The sequence below is a fragment of the Jaculus jaculus genome, chromosome 19 (assembly GCF_020740685.1).
Source record: "Jaculus jaculus isolate mJacJac1 chromosome 19, mJacJac1.mat.Y.cur, whole genome shotgun sequence".
NCBI classification, from domain to species: domain Eukaryota; kingdom Metazoa; phylum Chordata; class Mammalia; order Rodentia; family Dipodidae; genus Jaculus; species Jaculus jaculus.
In genome coordinates this window covers 26,532,727-26,549,329 of record NC_059120.1, presented here as the reverse complement: position 1 = coordinate 26,549,329, position 16,603 = coordinate 26,532,727, and the positions used below count along the sequence as shown (strand labels likewise).

The 16,603-nt window shown below is 38.1% G+C and overlaps 1 protein-coding gene across 2 annotated transcripts in view; it reads left to right on the top strand.

Moving 5' to 3' along the window:
• Dpyd (dihydropyrimidine dehydrogenase) overlaps nt 1-16,603 on the top strand; it is a 1,202,971-nt gene that overhangs the window by 640,163 nt on the left and 546,205 nt on the right. For both annotated transcript variants that reach the window (XM_045137960.1, XM_045137961.1), the window contains one exon: nt 3,642-3,852. In XM_045137960.1, the coding sequence (XP_044993895.1) occupies nt 3,642-3,852 (211 nt within the window). The remainder of the gene's footprint in view (nt 1-3,641; nt 3,853-16,603) is intronic.

The following is a 16,603-nucleotide window of genomic DNA, read 5'->3' as shown; positions in this document are numbered from 1 at the left end:
CTATTTATTTTCACTTTCATATTTTTTAATTCAATGACTGCATTGCCTCCCAGAAATTCTGCATTTTTTAAATTTTCTAGGTAAGTAAAAAAAGGTCCTAAAGTTTGTTTTATTCTTCCTTTTTTTTAACTTTTGAAATTATATCCAATCTGATCATTATGTGATATTGAATACCTGAAGAATAACTAGAAAAAAAAATACATCTAGAAAAGTCAACTGTGCTTGAATAGCTCTTTTTTTGTAACTTCTAAAAGCTAAATATTGTTTTAGGAACTTTAACTTTGTGAATTGCTTTAAATAACATAATATACCAATTACTTAGTTTTGTTATCCAAATTTTACATATGGAAATATTACCTACAAAACAGTCAAAGCATGTATCACCCTATTCAATTCTACTCAGTTTTTATCTCCTTGTTCAAACAGGAAGCACTTACAAGTCCACTGCTTTATGTAATTACTACCACAATAGGCCACATATCCATTGGCCATCCTATTACTAATTTCTTTTTTAGATATTTTTATTTATTTGCAAAAGAGGGAGAGTGTGGGTGTGCTTAAAACTGCATAAAAACAACAACAAAAAAAAACCCTCAAAACACATGTGACACTTTATGTGTCTAGCTTTAGGTGGATATTGGAGAATTGAACCCTGGGCCAACAGGCTTTGCAAACAAACACCTTTAATCACTGAGCAACCATCCCAGCCCTCTAGTCTCTGTCTGTTGCTCTCAACTAAATAAATAAAAAAAAAAATGAACAAAAAAAATTAAAAGGAAACTGATGTTCATCATTTTATATATATAGTTTGATTGCATATTTTATTTATATATTTGAGAGAGGAAAAAAAATGAGTAAGAGAGATAGGAAGAGACAGAGAGAGAATGGGCATGCCAGGGCCTCCAGCCACTGCAAATAAACTCCAAACAAATGTGTCACCTTGTGCTTATGTGGGTAGTGGGGAATCAAACCTGGTGTCCTCAGGCTTTGTAGGCAAGTGCCTTAACCACTAAGCCGTCTCTCCAGCCTTATAGTCTGATTTTAAAAACTTAAAGTGGGGGCTGGAGAGACGGCTTAGCAGTTAAGGTGCTTGTCTTAAAAGCTTAATTACCTGAGTTTGATTCCCCAGTACCCACCTAAAGACAGATGCACATAGTGGCATATGCATCTGGAGTTTGTTTACAGTAGTTAGAGGCCCTCGTGTACCCATATTCATTCTCTCTCTCCCTCTCTCTTCCTCACTCTCTCATTCTGCTGGGTGTGGTGTCACATGTGTTTAATTCCAGCACTCAGGAGGCTGAGGTAGGAGGATCACTGAGTTAGAGGCCAGCCTGAGGCTATATAATGAATTCCAGGTCACCTTGGCCAGATTGAGAATCTACCTTGAGAAGGAGAAAACAAACAAACAAACAAAAAACCCAACCTTCAAGTGGGCTGGTGAAATGACTCAGCAGATAAAAGTGCTTGCTTGCAAAGCCTGAAGTCTGGTTTCAATTTCTCAGCACCCACCACTTTAAGCCAACTATACAAAGTGGTGCATGCAGCTGGGGTTCATTTGCAGCGGCATGCCCATTCTCCTCTTTTGTGTGGGCTTTTCGCTATCTCCATCTGTCACTCACACTCACTGCAAATAAATAAATAAATAAATGGCAAGTGAAGTTTATAAAAATCTAAATAAGACCTAAACTTATTGCTAGACCTAGCTTAATGCTAATATAGAGTACAGATGGGAATTTCCAAATTGTTTTTATAGTGCATCCTACTCTGGGAGTCCTTTTCAAATATCTTTTCTTAATGTCACAGTCTTTATAGCTCTTATACCATAAGTGTCCTGTATATCTCTCTTTATGTACTGTAACTCTGTAAGGAAGTATTTTAATCCCAAGAATGTGTGGTATATATGGATCACTAAAGTAGTGAGTCTCATAAAATAATAGTTTACAAGGTGTCATCCTTGGAGCAGGAGCACAGCCAGGAATTTGATAGATATGCAAATCCTCCCCTATCCTGCCCTAACTTGATAGAATGTGGAGGTCAAATGGGCCATGCAGTTGGTTATAACAAGTCTTCTAGGTGGTTTTGGACTGCTGGTCACATAGATTCCTGAGAGAGGTGTCCTACCTTGAACACTTTCCCATATCTAGCAAATTATCCATCTTGAGTTCATTTGGCTTGCAAGTTCGTACTCACAAGTAGCCCTCTCAACTTCATTTTCCAGAAGTCCCATTGGGGCCCACCTGCCTTCCCCAGGGATGTGCAAGACCTCAACAGAAGCATGGTTTCTACTTTCTTCTTTTTTCATTTACTGTAAAGAACACTCAGTGTACTAATTCAAATTATACTGGTAAAACATCGTTATCTTCTAAGATAATGAGTGGAAAATAATAAATTTACTCTGTATTAATGAGCAGCCTTTTATAAATATTAAAACTAGGGCTGGAGAGATGGTTCAATGGTAAAGGTGGTAAAGGTGCAAAGCCTAAGAAGCCAAGTTTGATTCCACAGTACCCACTTAAAGCCAGATACACAGAGTGGTACGTGCATCTGGGTTCACTTGCAGTGGCTAGAGGCCCTGGATGTCCATTCATTCTCCTCTCTCTCCTTCTCCCCCCCCCCTTCAGTTTCCTTGCAAATAAATAAAAAAATATTTTAAATAATAAAAATAAATATAAAAACCAATAAAAGTCAGGGTATCCCAACTTGATGGTGGAATGAATTATAGAAAAGATGGGCAAGAAGGGGAATTCTCTAGAAGGACCATGCTTATTTCTCTTCTTCAATTTTTTATTTATAATATTCATAACTGTGCCTTTATAGAAATAAGAATATGTATTTTTCTTTAATTTCTTAGCTCTTCAAAGTTAATCTAACTTTCTTTTCTCCAACCTATTATATGTGTACTGTCAGACAGGCCCACCAACTTTTTTGATGTTCTTTTCTGTTTTATATATGGAGCCAATTAGCAACAAGAAGTACTTATTTCCATATGTAGCTTAATTAAAAAGACAGCATACTTTGCAGAAATGAAAGCAGAAAGAGATGAGGCTACTAGAGTCGAGAACCTCACTTGTCACCAGCTGTTAATAAATAAAGCTTGGGGAAACACTTTGGGGAGCTTGAAACTGACCCCAGGACTTCAGACATGCTATACAAGTGCTCTGCCAATGAAGCTACAGCCAAGACTGGGAATACTTTATAGTGCCATTGTCTGTAAACTTTGATGTCGCAGTTCACACTCAAAACCCTCCCTCCCTCCTCAGAGTAAATACCTGATAACTGAAACTCAGCTTAGGTGAAAAACAATCACTTCCATGCTTGAGAGATGGCTTAGTGGTTAAGATGCTTGCCTGCAAAGTCCAAGAACCTAGGTTCGATTCCCCAGTATGCACATAAGCCAGGTGCACAATGTGGTGCATGCATCTGCAGTTCGTTTGCAGTGGCTGGAGGCCTTGAGGCCCCTATTCTCTCTCCCTCTTACTCTCTCAAATAAATAAATAATTTTTATAAAGAATTATTTGAAAAATCAACTCCTGCAATTTTAAACATTATAACCAATGGCATGCGTGATTGTCTTGAAAACCAAATGTGGTCTAGAATGACCAATATTTTCAATTATTTTTTCTGTCTTTGTTTTGTTTCAGATGGAACTTGCCAAAGAAGAGAAGTGTGAGTTTCTGCCTTTTTTATCCCCACGGAAGGTGATTGTAAAAGGTGGGAAAATTGTTGCCATGCAGTTCGTCCGGACTGAGCAGGATGAAACTGGGAACTGGAGAGAAGATGAAGAGCAGGTGGTGCAACTGAAAGCCGCTGTGGTCATCAGCGCCTTCGGCTCCACTCTCAGCGACCCCAGAGGTACTGCGCTCACTCGGAGCCGGCGTGTGTAATGCTCTTGTCTGATGCTTGATTGCCCTAATCGGTTCTAGCTATTGGGGAATTGTTTTTCACTTTAGCATTCATTTTCCTTTTCTAGTAAGAAGTGTAAGCAATCTTGATTTAAAGAGCTTAGAAATGGTGTTAACACATACACAGAATTATTTTAAAGTGGTAAAAATTGAAAAGAAAACATTAATCTTTCTTTTAAGCTGGTACACAAAATACATATTGTTCCTTATAATAACATTTTCCTTTATAAGAATGGCCTTTTCTTCAATTACACTAAACAAAATATTGCCCAAAAGTTGGCACAGCCACTCTTTGATGATGCAGAGAAATTAGAGTCTAATGAAAAGCCAAAATATAGAATTTATGTTTATTACCACCCTCATGGCAAGCCATCTCTCAGAACATGAATGTTTCCATGACAGAAGTGTGAATTTGTCATTTTAACTGTATGGCATAACTAGATATACTGAGGAGAATAAAATGCTTAGAAATATAGCAGGAGAGGAAATGTTTGAAGTAATATTTCAACCTAAGATTTAAGTCAGTCAACTGAGACTGCTTTGTGTGATATTTCTCCCCTCTCCAGTATCTTTGTAGACCACTGTACATGAAAACTGGAATATCTAGATACCTACAGTTTGCAAATCTTTACCTTTCAATTTATGTGGTTAAAATGACAATTAGCCTTATTTACATGAAAAAAATAGACATTTCTGCACCTCATTGTTTTACCAAGAGTAATAATAGACCATGTAAACATGATACTTCCTGCCTATGATGTCTTACTGTATTCATGCAAAAATTGCATGGGTGTCTGAAGTGGGAAGTGATGCATGCATGCAAATGGGCATCTTTATGAAACAGATAAGTAAATATTCAACCAGCCATCATCAGGACATTTTATCTGCAGGACATCCAGCATCCTGGCATTTGGAAACATCCAGATGTTTAATGTCATCAAGATAAATGTCTTCAGATAGCTGGATGATGGCCTGAATTTGTCACTTTTCAACTGAGTGTTTATATGATATGCAGACATCCTCACTGTCTCCTTTGTTTATGCATTGAGTTTGGAAAGGAGAAAAGAACAATGTGTAAATTGCATCCGATTATCTAAAATACACTATTCTTATTTCTACATACCCCACCCAAAGTTGAGTAAAATGTTGAATCATGTATAACTAGCAATTCTACTGATGACTCACTTAATCAAAAAAATAATTTAGCTCACCAATCTAAATTTATGTTACATAACTACAGTGTAATATTAAGAAAATAGATCTTTAAAAACAATGTGACTGTGCCTCAGCTCATAGAAAACACCTTTGTTAGTATCAGACTTTTTTGTTATTTGAATTTTTTTTTTAATTTATCCATTTTGAGAGAGAGAAGAGGGCAGATAGAGAGGGGAGAGAATGGGCATGCTAAAGGCCTCCAGCCACTGCTGGAACAGCAAAGGAACTCCAGACACATGGGCCCCCTTGTGCATCTGGCTTTTGTGGGTAGTTGGGAATCCAACATGGGTCCTTAAGCTTCACAGGCAAATGCCTTAACTACTAAGCCCCAATATCAGACTTTTAAGCTTAAGCTTCTGTGTTTCTGCAGTTCCATTGCTGGGTTCTGCTTTGTTTGTTTGTTTGTATTGTGTGCCCCCATACTGGACTTAGACATACAAATCCGCTCCCTCAGCCTCCTGAGCTCTGGGCTTCCAATAGAACACCACAGGACCTAGTCCTCATGGCATGGGAAGTAGGTGTGTATTTGTCAACTTGTTTTGTAAACAGCAGGAGATTTCGTTAATATATGAGGAATAGTTAAAAATGAAGTATGTAAGTAGTTGACAAAGTTGCTCCAAAACTTATATATTTTGTTCTTGTGTGTCTGTTCTTCCAGTGATTAACATTTTCTATAACAATTAGGTATAAAGTAGTCAAAGAAAGATGGTGCCTTATTATGTTTTCTTTCCTCCAATATGATATGAAATAGAAAAAAGGGAGGAGGGAGTTCCTGGAGGAAATACCCTTAAGCAGAATGGTCCTTATACCAGGGACCCGCAATGTTTATTTGGCTAAGGTACTACTTTCCAAGTCAGTGGTGAATTGAGAGACACTGTAATGTTAAACATTTTTCATGTAGTGTTTTCTTTTTTAAAAATTAATTAGTTTGATATTCAGCAAATACAGTCAGTTTGGTACCATTATTAGGGTCACCTGTGACCTACACCCTCCCTTTTGCCCCTCCTTGTTGAGGTATATGGGTCGTGCATTGTGGAGTTAGCCCACAGTTAGGGATAAGATAAATGTCTCTGCATATCATGACCCAACATGTGGCTCTGACATTCTTTCTGCTCCCTCCTCCACAAAATTTCCATGAGCCATGTGGGGTTCATTTTAGGTCTGCTTCAGTGGTGAGGTGTTGGGGCTTCTAGGGCTCTGGCTCTCTCATTTAGTAGGAGTTGATTTTTCTCTGTGTTGATCTCCTTAACCCTTGAGCTGGTATCTGGTTCAACAGGAAAATAGCACCCTTTCTTGTTTAGCCAATTTTTTTTTAGTTTCAGCCTGGGACCCTCTTGAGGTATAATGGGGTGGCTTTCTACTTAGGGTCTACAACTATCTGAAAAAGAGAAACAGATACTCCAATAAAGAGTAAGTTAGCACCAGGACAAATGAGATAACCCTTAACTTTTTCTTTTTATAGAGAATTTAATAAGTGTAGGCCCTCTTATAGCCCATAATTGATGGTAGCTTGATAATGGAGAGTGGGCTTATGTTTGGATATGGTTCTGACTTGTTTCCCAGCTCCAGCTATGGGTCCCGTACCACTGAGGGGATCAGTTAGCTAAATCAAGAGCAGTTGGTTCCCCATCATGTCTGTGTGCCACTATTGCACTTGTGTGGACATCACAACAGGTTATTTGCTGCTAAGTAGAATATACCATGAGTTTCTTGAACAGATATTGGTATTTTCCCCCAGTCGCCCATGTAGCACCCTCTGGCACTAGACACACTGACTGTCTGGGGACTGACTGTCTTCCAAGTTCCAGCATACCATTCCATTTTATATGTGAACCACATAGTCTTCAGCAGTAGGGTCTTACCACTACCCTTTGGTGGATCATCAAGTACTCTGACAGAAATCTGTCTGTCTTTTAGGAAACCTTGTAGGTCACTCTGATCAAAAGCTCATTGTGGATGATAGCCACATACTGGTACTGGGAGTTACAGGTCAGTGCCCACTAAGAAAAGGAGGAAAAAGATAACTAATATACAAGAGTTAAAGAGGAGAGAGAGAGAGAGAGAGAGAAAGAGAGGGAGAGGGAGGGAGGGAAGATGTAGAAGATTAAGGTTAGTCTTCATCATACACTCTCCAATGTCTTGTGGTTCAGGTGTTCCCTGTAAGGGCCTGGTGAAGGTTCCACCATTTGGTATGCCTTTTAGCAAGTAGAATTTTATGGTACCATTGCTGTTTAGATCTAGATTTGTGTTTCTCACCCCTCCATTGCTCTACCCTCGCTCCCAACCCATCCTATTAAGTAGTCCATGAGATGCTTGCTGGATATATAGGACATCTTGGGTAGATTCAGATTAGGTGCAGTAGATGGGTGAGATTATATGGCGATTTTTTTTTTTTTTCTGTGATTGGGTAAGTTCACTGAGAATTATCTGTTCCAGGCTCAACCATTTTTCCTCAAATTTCATTGTGTCATTTTTTTTCTCACTGCTGTATAGAGTTCCATTGTGTATATATACCACATCTTAATTATCCATTCTTCTAGTGATGGACATCTGGGTTGATTCCAGTTCTTAGCTATTATGAATTGAGCTGCTATAAACATGGTTGAGCAAATCGCTCTTGCCTGTGGTTTGAAGGTTTTAGGGTAGATGCCCAGCAGGGGAACAACTGGGTCTGTTGGTATCTCTATAGTCAGCTTTTTCAGGAGTCTCCATATTGCTTTCCAAAGTGGTTGTACCATCCTACATTCCCACCAACAGTGGATGAGTGTTCCTACTTCTCCACATCCTTGCCAACATTTATTTTCAATTGATTTTTTGATGATTTCTATCCTTATTGGGATAAGATGGAATCTCATAGTTGTTTTTATTTGCATTTCTCTGATTTTTAGGGATGATGAACATTTTCTTAAGTGTGTGTTTGCCATTTGTATTTCTTCCTCTGTGAACTGCCTGTTCAGCTCTTTGCCCCATTTTGTGAGTGGAGTGTTTGATTTCTTACTGTTTAGATTTTTGAGTTCTTTGTAGTTTCTAGAGATTAGGCCTATCAGTTGGATAACCCACAAATATTTTCTCCCATTCTTTGTGTAATCTATTGGCTTTGTTTATTGTATGCTTGTTTGTAAAGAAACTCTTCAGCTGCATATGATCCCATTGGTTGAGTGACTGTTTAAGATCATGAGCTACTGGGGTTTTGTTCAGGAAGTCTTTTTCCATTCCTGTAACATGGAAAGTACTTCCTAAATTTTCTTCCAATAGTATTCAAGTTTCTGTTCTTATATTGAGGTCTTTGATCCATTTGTACTTGAGTGTAGTGCATGGTGAAATGTGTGGATCAAGTTTCCGTTTCCTGCATATGGTTATCCAGTTTGTCCAGCACCATTTTTTGAAGATGCTGTCATTTTTCCAGCCTATATTGTTCAGGCCTTTGTCAAATATCAAGTAGCTACAGTTGCTTAACCCAAATTCCAGGTCCTCAAGTCTATTCCATTGGTCTGTACTCCTGTTTTTATTCTAGTACCATGCTATTTTTTTTTTTTATTACTATAGCTTGGTAATATAGCATTAGATCAGGTATGGTGATGCCTCCAGAGGTATTTCTTTTGCTGAGGATATGTTTGGATATGCGAGGCCTTCTGCCTTTCCATATGAAATTTGACATCATATCTTCTGTTCTGTGGCGAACACTGTAGGGATTTTAATTGGAATTGCATTAAATCTGTATATTGCCTTTCGTAGGATTGTCATCTTCACATTCTGCCTATCCAGGAGCATGCGATGCCTTTCCATTTTCTCAAGTCCTCCTCAATTTCTTTTTTGAGTGTTTTTATGTTTTTGTTGTACAGATCTTTCACTTCCTTGGTTAATATTATTCCAAAGTATTTTATTTTTTTTGTTGTTGCTATTGTAAATGGGACTATGTCCCTTATTTCCTTCTCTGTATCTTTGTCATTTGCATGTAGAAAGGCTACAGATTTTTGTGCATTGATATTGTATTCTGCAACTTTGTTATAGGAGCTAACCACCTTCAGAAATTTTGGGATGGAGTCTCTCCGGTCTCTTACATATACAAACATATCATTGGCAAATAGAACTAACTTAACTTCTTCCTTTCCAAATTGTATCCCTTTTATTTCCTTCTCCTGTCTTATTGCTTGAGCTAGGACTTCCAATACTATATTGAAGAGCAGAGGTGAGAGTGGACAACCCTGTCTTGTTTGTGATCTTAATATGAATTCCTCCGGTCACTCTCTTTTAAGTATTTTTTGGGCCTTAGGAGTTTTGTATATTGCCTTTATTATGTTAAGTTGCTAAGTTATGAAACAACCATGCCAATCTTCTCCAATGTTTTGATCACAGAATGATGTATCTTGTCAAAGGCCTTTTCTGCATCTATTGAAATGATCATGTGGTTTTTATGTTTAACCTTGTTTATGTGGTATATTACATTGACAGATTTCCGTATGTTGAACCACCCCTGTGTTCCTGGGATGAATGTGTTGTTGGATTCAGTTTCTGAGGATTATTTTCAGGATCTTTGCATCTATGTTCATCAGGGAAATAGGCCGTTAGTTTTCTTTTCTTGTAGCATCTCTGCCTGGTTTTGGAATTAGGGTGATACTAGCTTCATAAAAGGAGTTGGGTTGCTTTCCCTTGTTCTCCAGTTGTGTGGCACAGTTTGAGGAAGATTGGTTTAAGTTCTTCCATGAAGGTTTGATAGAATTCAGCCGAGAAGCCATCTGTTCCTGGACTCTTCTTTTGGGGGAGGTTTTTTATTACTTTTTCAATCTGCATGAGTGTGATGGGTTCATTGAGGTGATTAATTTGCTCTGGGATTAGCTTTGATAGATGGTATGAATCCAGGAATTTATCCATCTCCTCCACATTTTCCAGTTTTGTGGAGTAGAGGTTTTTGAAATAAGTCCTGATGATTCTGCCAATTTCACTTATGTCTGTTGTGATCTCTCCTTTTTCATTTTGAATTCTGTTAAGTTGTATCTTCTCTCTTTTTTTTTTTGCTTGACCAAATTGGCCAGGAGTTTGTCAACTTGTTTATTTTTTCAAAGAACCAGCTCTTTGTTTTGTCAATTGTCTTAATTGTTTCCTTTGTTTCTAATTCATTAATTTCTTCTCTGATTTTAATTATTTCTTTCCTTCTGGAGCTCTTTGGGTTGGATGTTTCTTGCTTTTACTGTGCCTTTAAGTAGATGGTTAGGTTATTGATTTAGGATCTCTCTGGCCTTTTTATGAAGGCATTGAGTGCTATGAATTTTCCCCTGAGGACTGCCTTCATTGTGTTCCATAAGTTTTGGTACGATGTGCTCTTATCATATTCAATTCCAGAAATTTTGCAATTTTATTTTTTCTTTCATCCATTATCCATTTATTGTTGAAAAGTGTGCTGTTCAGTTTCCAGGTGCTGTTGGGATTCTTGGTGGGTCTTTTGTTGTTGATTTCTAGCAATATAGCATTGGGATCTGATATCATGCAGGAAATTATGTCCATCTTCCTAAATATGTGGAGGCAGTCTTTGTGACCCAGTATATGGTCTATTTTATAAAATGTTCCATGGTCTGCTGAGAAGAATGTGTAGTCTGTGGATTTGGGATGGAAAGTTCTGTAGATGTCCTTTAGGTTTAATTGATCTATGGTTTTGTTGAGCTCTCTTGCTTCCCTGTTCAGCTGCTGTTTGGATGATCTGTCTATTACTGACAATGGTGTATTGAAGTCTCCAACTTTGATGGTGTTGGTGGTTATTTCTGTTCTATTGTGAAGTAGGTTTTGCTTTATGAACTGTGGTACCACTGTGTTGGGTACATACAGATTTATGATTGTAATATCCCATTGATGAATCATTCCCTTGATAAGTAGGAAGTGGCCTTCTTTGTCTTTTTAAAATTATTTTTGGTTTGAAGTCTATTTTATCTGATATTTATATAGCTACGCCTGCTTGTTTCTTATTCCCATTTGCTTGGAATATTGTTTTCTACCCTTTCACCCTGAGGAGGTATCTGTCTTTAGTGGTGAGGTGGGTTTCTTGAAGACAACAGATTGAGGGATCTAGTTTTTTGATCCATCTTGTTAGCATGTGTCTCTTGATGGGTGAATTAAAGCCATCAATATTTAGTGTAATTACTGTGAGATTTGATTTGATCCCTGGTATATTGTGATAGTATATGTGGGTTGGTGTTTTCATGGACTTTGAAGTTTTTTGTGCCTACTCTGTGTTTGGTTATTGTGATCTGCTTCTTGTATGCATTTGAGTTTGACTATTTGTTTCTTCTCTGTGGAGAATTTCCTGAAATACTCTCTGTAGGTTTGGTTTTGTGTTATGTAATTATAAAGCTGAGTTTTGTCATGATAAGTTTTCCTTTCACCATCTAGTGTGAGGGAAACTTTTGCTGGATTGCATAGTTTGGGTTGGAAGCCATGGGTTCTTAGACTTTGGAGAGTTTCATTCCAGGCCCTTCTAGCTTTCAGGGTTTCCAATGAGAAGTCTGAAGTAATTCTGATGGTGTTACCTTTGAAAGTGGTGTGTGTTGTTTTCCCTAGCTGCTTTTAGGATTGTCTCTTTGGTGTCAATGTTTAGAGTTTTAATGACAATATGTCTTGGAGAGTTTCTCCTTTGGTCCAGTCTGTTTGGCATTCTTTTGGATTCTTGTATCTTGATGGGCCTTTCTTTTAAGAGACTGGGGAAGGTTTCTGCAATTATTATTATTTTTTTTAAATAAGTTCTCCATGCCTTTGGTCTAGATTTCTTCTCTTTCTGGTATTCCAATGATCCTTATATTGGAACGTTTAAGTGTATCCCACAATTCCCTCATGTTCTGTTCACAGGAACTTTTGAACTTACTGACATTTTTGAACTCTCAAACTGTTTCTTCCATTTTGTCTTCCAGATCAGAGTTTCTATCCTCCACTTGGCTGACTCTGTTCTTGAGAGCATCTACAGAGTTTTGGAGTTGTTCAATAAAGTTTGCATTTTTTACTACTTTTCTATGTATAATTTCCATTCCCCTGTCAAGCTCCCTTTTCACATCACTTTCTGATTTTCTTGATGACTCTTGGAATTCATCCTTTTATTTCTTTATGTCTTCATTTAGCATGGCCAGCTGATTTTTAAGGTCTTCCTTTTTTTTTTTTTTCACTCTCCCTCAAATATCTTAACTCTCTTTGAACTCTGTCCAATTTCTCATCTATTAGTTCTAGCTTAGTGATGGCAGCATCCACACAATTATCGGTTCTTTGTTGCTTTCTTGCAAGTTATACCAGTAGGTTGGTCAGGGTTAAATTTCTCATAGCTTCAATTTGGTGTTCTGATCCTAATGACTCTTCTATGTTTTAGTTTGATATATTCATTGTAGGACTGTGTGATCTATCTGGATTTTCTTGTATTTGATTTTTCATGTTATTTCTTTTGTGCTGTGGTCTGCCCATGGCAGTGTATGGGCACATAGGTGGGTGGACCCCCCCTCTGTGCCCTCCCACTGACAATCTATCAGAGTCTGAGGCAGCCTGGGGCAGTTGCCAAGCAGCCTGGTCTTTGGCTCTCACTTGCCAAAGTCACCTGATCTACTGCTTGTGTTCTCAAGCAGTAATGTGCCAAAGCTGCCTGCAGTTGAGCTAGGAGGGACACTGAGGCACCAAGCACTGAAGCAGCTCATACTCTGGCTGGGAACACTGGGACCCGGAAGCAGTCTGTGCTCCCCACCACAGGACAATGGTGGACGGCTGGCATGTCAGAAAGGTAGTGATGGCACCTGAGCTGGTGCAAGCAAGGGACACCATCTGAGCTTGTGTGCCAGTTGCTGTGGGACTGGACTCACTGAACATGAGGCAGCAGGAGCAGAAAGCAAGCGAGTGGGTGGAGCAGTCTAAGCTTCCACATGGAGGGATTGCTCTGCGCACACTTGCACTGTGGATACAGTGACCATTTGGGGTGAGGGATGGGCTACCTGCTCCTGAGGGAATCAGGTATTCCCTGTTATTACCAGGACTCGCTTAATGAGCGGTGGCTGGCACAGTAAGAGATTGAGTGGGCAGCACAATCTAATCTTCTGCACACAGGGATTGGTGTGTGGTGGCTCTGTGGGTATGGCGGTTCCTCGGGGGAAGGGATGGGCTACCCATTGGCGAGGGAATCAGTGGTTCCCTGTTATTGCCAGGACTAGCTGAACACATGGTGGCTGGAGCAGTAAGTGGGCGAGTGGGCAGAGCAGTCTAAGCTTCCACATGCAGGGATCAATCTGTGTTTGGCGGCACCATGGATATGGCTGCTATTGCGGGGAGGGGTGGGCTGCCTGCACGAGAGGGGCTCAGTGAATCCCTGTCTCCTCCCCCCCACTGCCCTTCCACTGACAATCTATTGGAGATTGCTCTCCCCTAAAATCCCAGTGAACCCTTAATATCTTGCCATTCTTTCCCCAGGGTTTGCAGCACAGCTAGTCAGTCGCCGTCTTGGCCGGAAGTCCTCATGAGAAAGATGCATAGAACTAACTCTCCCTTCACTTTCCCATTATTTTATGTAATGCAATAGCTTTCTCCATCAACAAAATTCAAAATGTTATCCCAGGTTTGAATTTCTCATTCTACTTTTCTTTTTTATGAAATTCACCAGTGTTACATCATACTGTAAGTCACACATGGTAACAATAGTGAAAATTAGTGAATGATAATATGCTATGTATCCAGTTATATTTTCCAATACTTCTATTTGGATTATACCTCCCTCTCTATAGCCCAGGGTGGTTTCTGTATTAGTAATTCAAAATGTTTGATTAATGCAATCCCTATCAAAATTTCTATTTATTTCTTCACTGAACTAGAAAAAAAACAATTCTAAAATTCATACAGAAGCACAAAATACTCTCTGTAGCCAAAATAATCCTTATCAGAAAAAGCAACACTGGAGATATCACAATATTTGATCATAAATCATATTACAGTGGGCTGAAGAGATGGCTTAGTGATTAAGGCACTTGCCTTTGAAGCCTAAGGACCCAGGTTTGCTTCCCCAGAACCCACATAAGCCAGATGCGCATGGTTTGTCTGGAGTTCCTTTGCAGTGCCTAGAGACCCTGACATGCCCATTCTCCCCTGATCCCTCTTTCTCTTATAAATAACTAAGATGAAAAATTATATTACAGAGGTATAGTCACAAAAGCAGTATAATATTGGAATAAAAACATGCACATAAACGAATGAAATAAAATGAAATTTCTATAAACAAATCCATATAGGTATAGCCATCTAATTTTTTAAAAAGGTGTCAAGATCATGCATTATACAAAAGATAGCCTCTTCAAAAAGAGATGCTAAGAAAACTAGATATTCACCTGTAGGAAAAAGAAACTAGATTTGTATCTTTCACCTAAAATCAATTCAAGGCAGAGCATGGTGATGCATGCCTTTAATCCCAGCACTCGGGAAACGGAAGAAAGAAAGTCACTGTGAGTTCGAGGCCAGCCTGAGACTACATGATGAATTCCAAGTCAGTCTGGGCTAGAGACCTACCTCAAAAAAACAAAAAAGTAAATAAATGAAAAACGAATTCAATTTGAAATAGTTCAAAGATTCACTGTGAGACACAAATCTCTAAAACTTGTAGAGAAAAGCAGAGGAGATACATTTCAAGACAGGCACAATCCAGGATTTTCTTAAAAGTAATTCAATAACTCAGGAAATATTTGTCAATTAAAATAATTGATAAATAGGATGACATGAAATTTAGTTTCTGTACAAAAGGAAGCAATCATCAGAGTGAAGAGACAAGCCTAGAGAATGGGAGAAAAATCATTATCAATTGTACATGTAGCAATGGATTAGTATTTAGAATCTACAGAGAACTCTACATATGCAAGTAGTAAATCATATAATCAACAAGTGGGCAAATATATTGCGTACACACTTCTCAAAGTAAAATATAGTAATGGGTCTGGAGAGATGGTTCAGAGGTTAAAGGTGCTTACTTGTAAAGCCTGACAACCAGTGATTCTCCCCCAAGTAAAGCGAGATGCACAACAAAGCACATGAACTCTCTCCTTGCAAATAAATTAGTTAAATGTTATTAATAAACAAGGAGATGGAGAGATAACTTGGGAATTAAATGTGCTTGCTTAAAAATAAATAACGGAATGAAAAGGATGAGCTATAGTATCAAGACATGAAGCCCAGCATGGTAGTATATCTCTTTAGTCTCAGCATTAAGAAGATGAGGTAGGAGGGAGGTTCATAATGAGTTCAAGGCCAGCATGAGGCTAAAGACTGAGTTCCTGGCCAACCTGGGCTAGAGTGAGGACCTGCCTCAAAAAACAACAACATCAACAAAAATCAAGAAATGAAATAAATATTGTGACAAAATACACAAGAAGGATAAGACTTTTATCTCAGCAATCTCTGATTAAAAAGATATTTTAAAAAATATTTTAGAGCATCAATTACATAAATAATATGTATAAAGTAACATAAATTGAGAAATTTATAAGGAATGAAATTTTATCTCAGCTTTTTTTTTCAATATGTTGCATTGCTTTTGCAAGTCTGTTAGTGTGATGATTTCATAATAGAGTATATATTGTTGGGCATGGTGGTTCATGCCTATAATCCTGGCACTTGCGGTGCTGACACAGGTGTATCACTGTGGGTTTAAGGCCCACTGGGCTACACAGTAAATGCCTATTCAGCCTGACTAGCTTAAAACCCTGCCTCAAAAAAATAAGAAAAAAAGAGAGAATATAACTTTATTTAGAATTACACAACCACTAAGTATATCCATATTAAATATTCCCTTTCATAAACAAATAAATGTTTCAACAGCTTGTAGAAACATATATCAAGTTTATAAAATTGAATTAAAAATTGGATTAATATCATAGAATTATCAAATCTTCCATTGCTACTAAGGCTCACAACAATAGACATAATTAGCATTTTTCTTAATTATACCTTATTTTTCTGTTTTGAATTTCAGGTTATGACAGTGAGTAGGAAAGACAAAGACCATGTTTCCTGGCCCTGTACATGGGACATATGTGTGCTTGTTGTTTAATTTATTTGGTGCTTCATTAGCTGCTCTCCTAGATTCTGCAGGCAATCATGTCTAATACCTAATGCAATTGTAATAACAACTGTAGTCTTTTTAATCTTTCCTGTGAAAAGCCAAAGGTCAATGTAGCCTTTTAAATTTCTCCTCTATCACTTCTCGACATTTTGGCCAAGATCCAGTGTAAAATTCTCTATTCTGTGTAAGTGTGAAGTTCCAAATCATCTTGAATTAAGATTGTCATGTCCTAGATGAATTACAAAGGCTCTAAGAAAATTATGCACAAAATACATCTAACTGGCATTTCTACTCCTCAAGTGTTCTCTTTCACTGGAGATTCCAACCATTTATTCTATCTATAGATATGTAAAGTCTGCTTTCCTGCTAAATACTAGGTGAATGTTGTTAATTTAAATTGTTGTGATTCTGCATGTGTATTTGTTCTTCC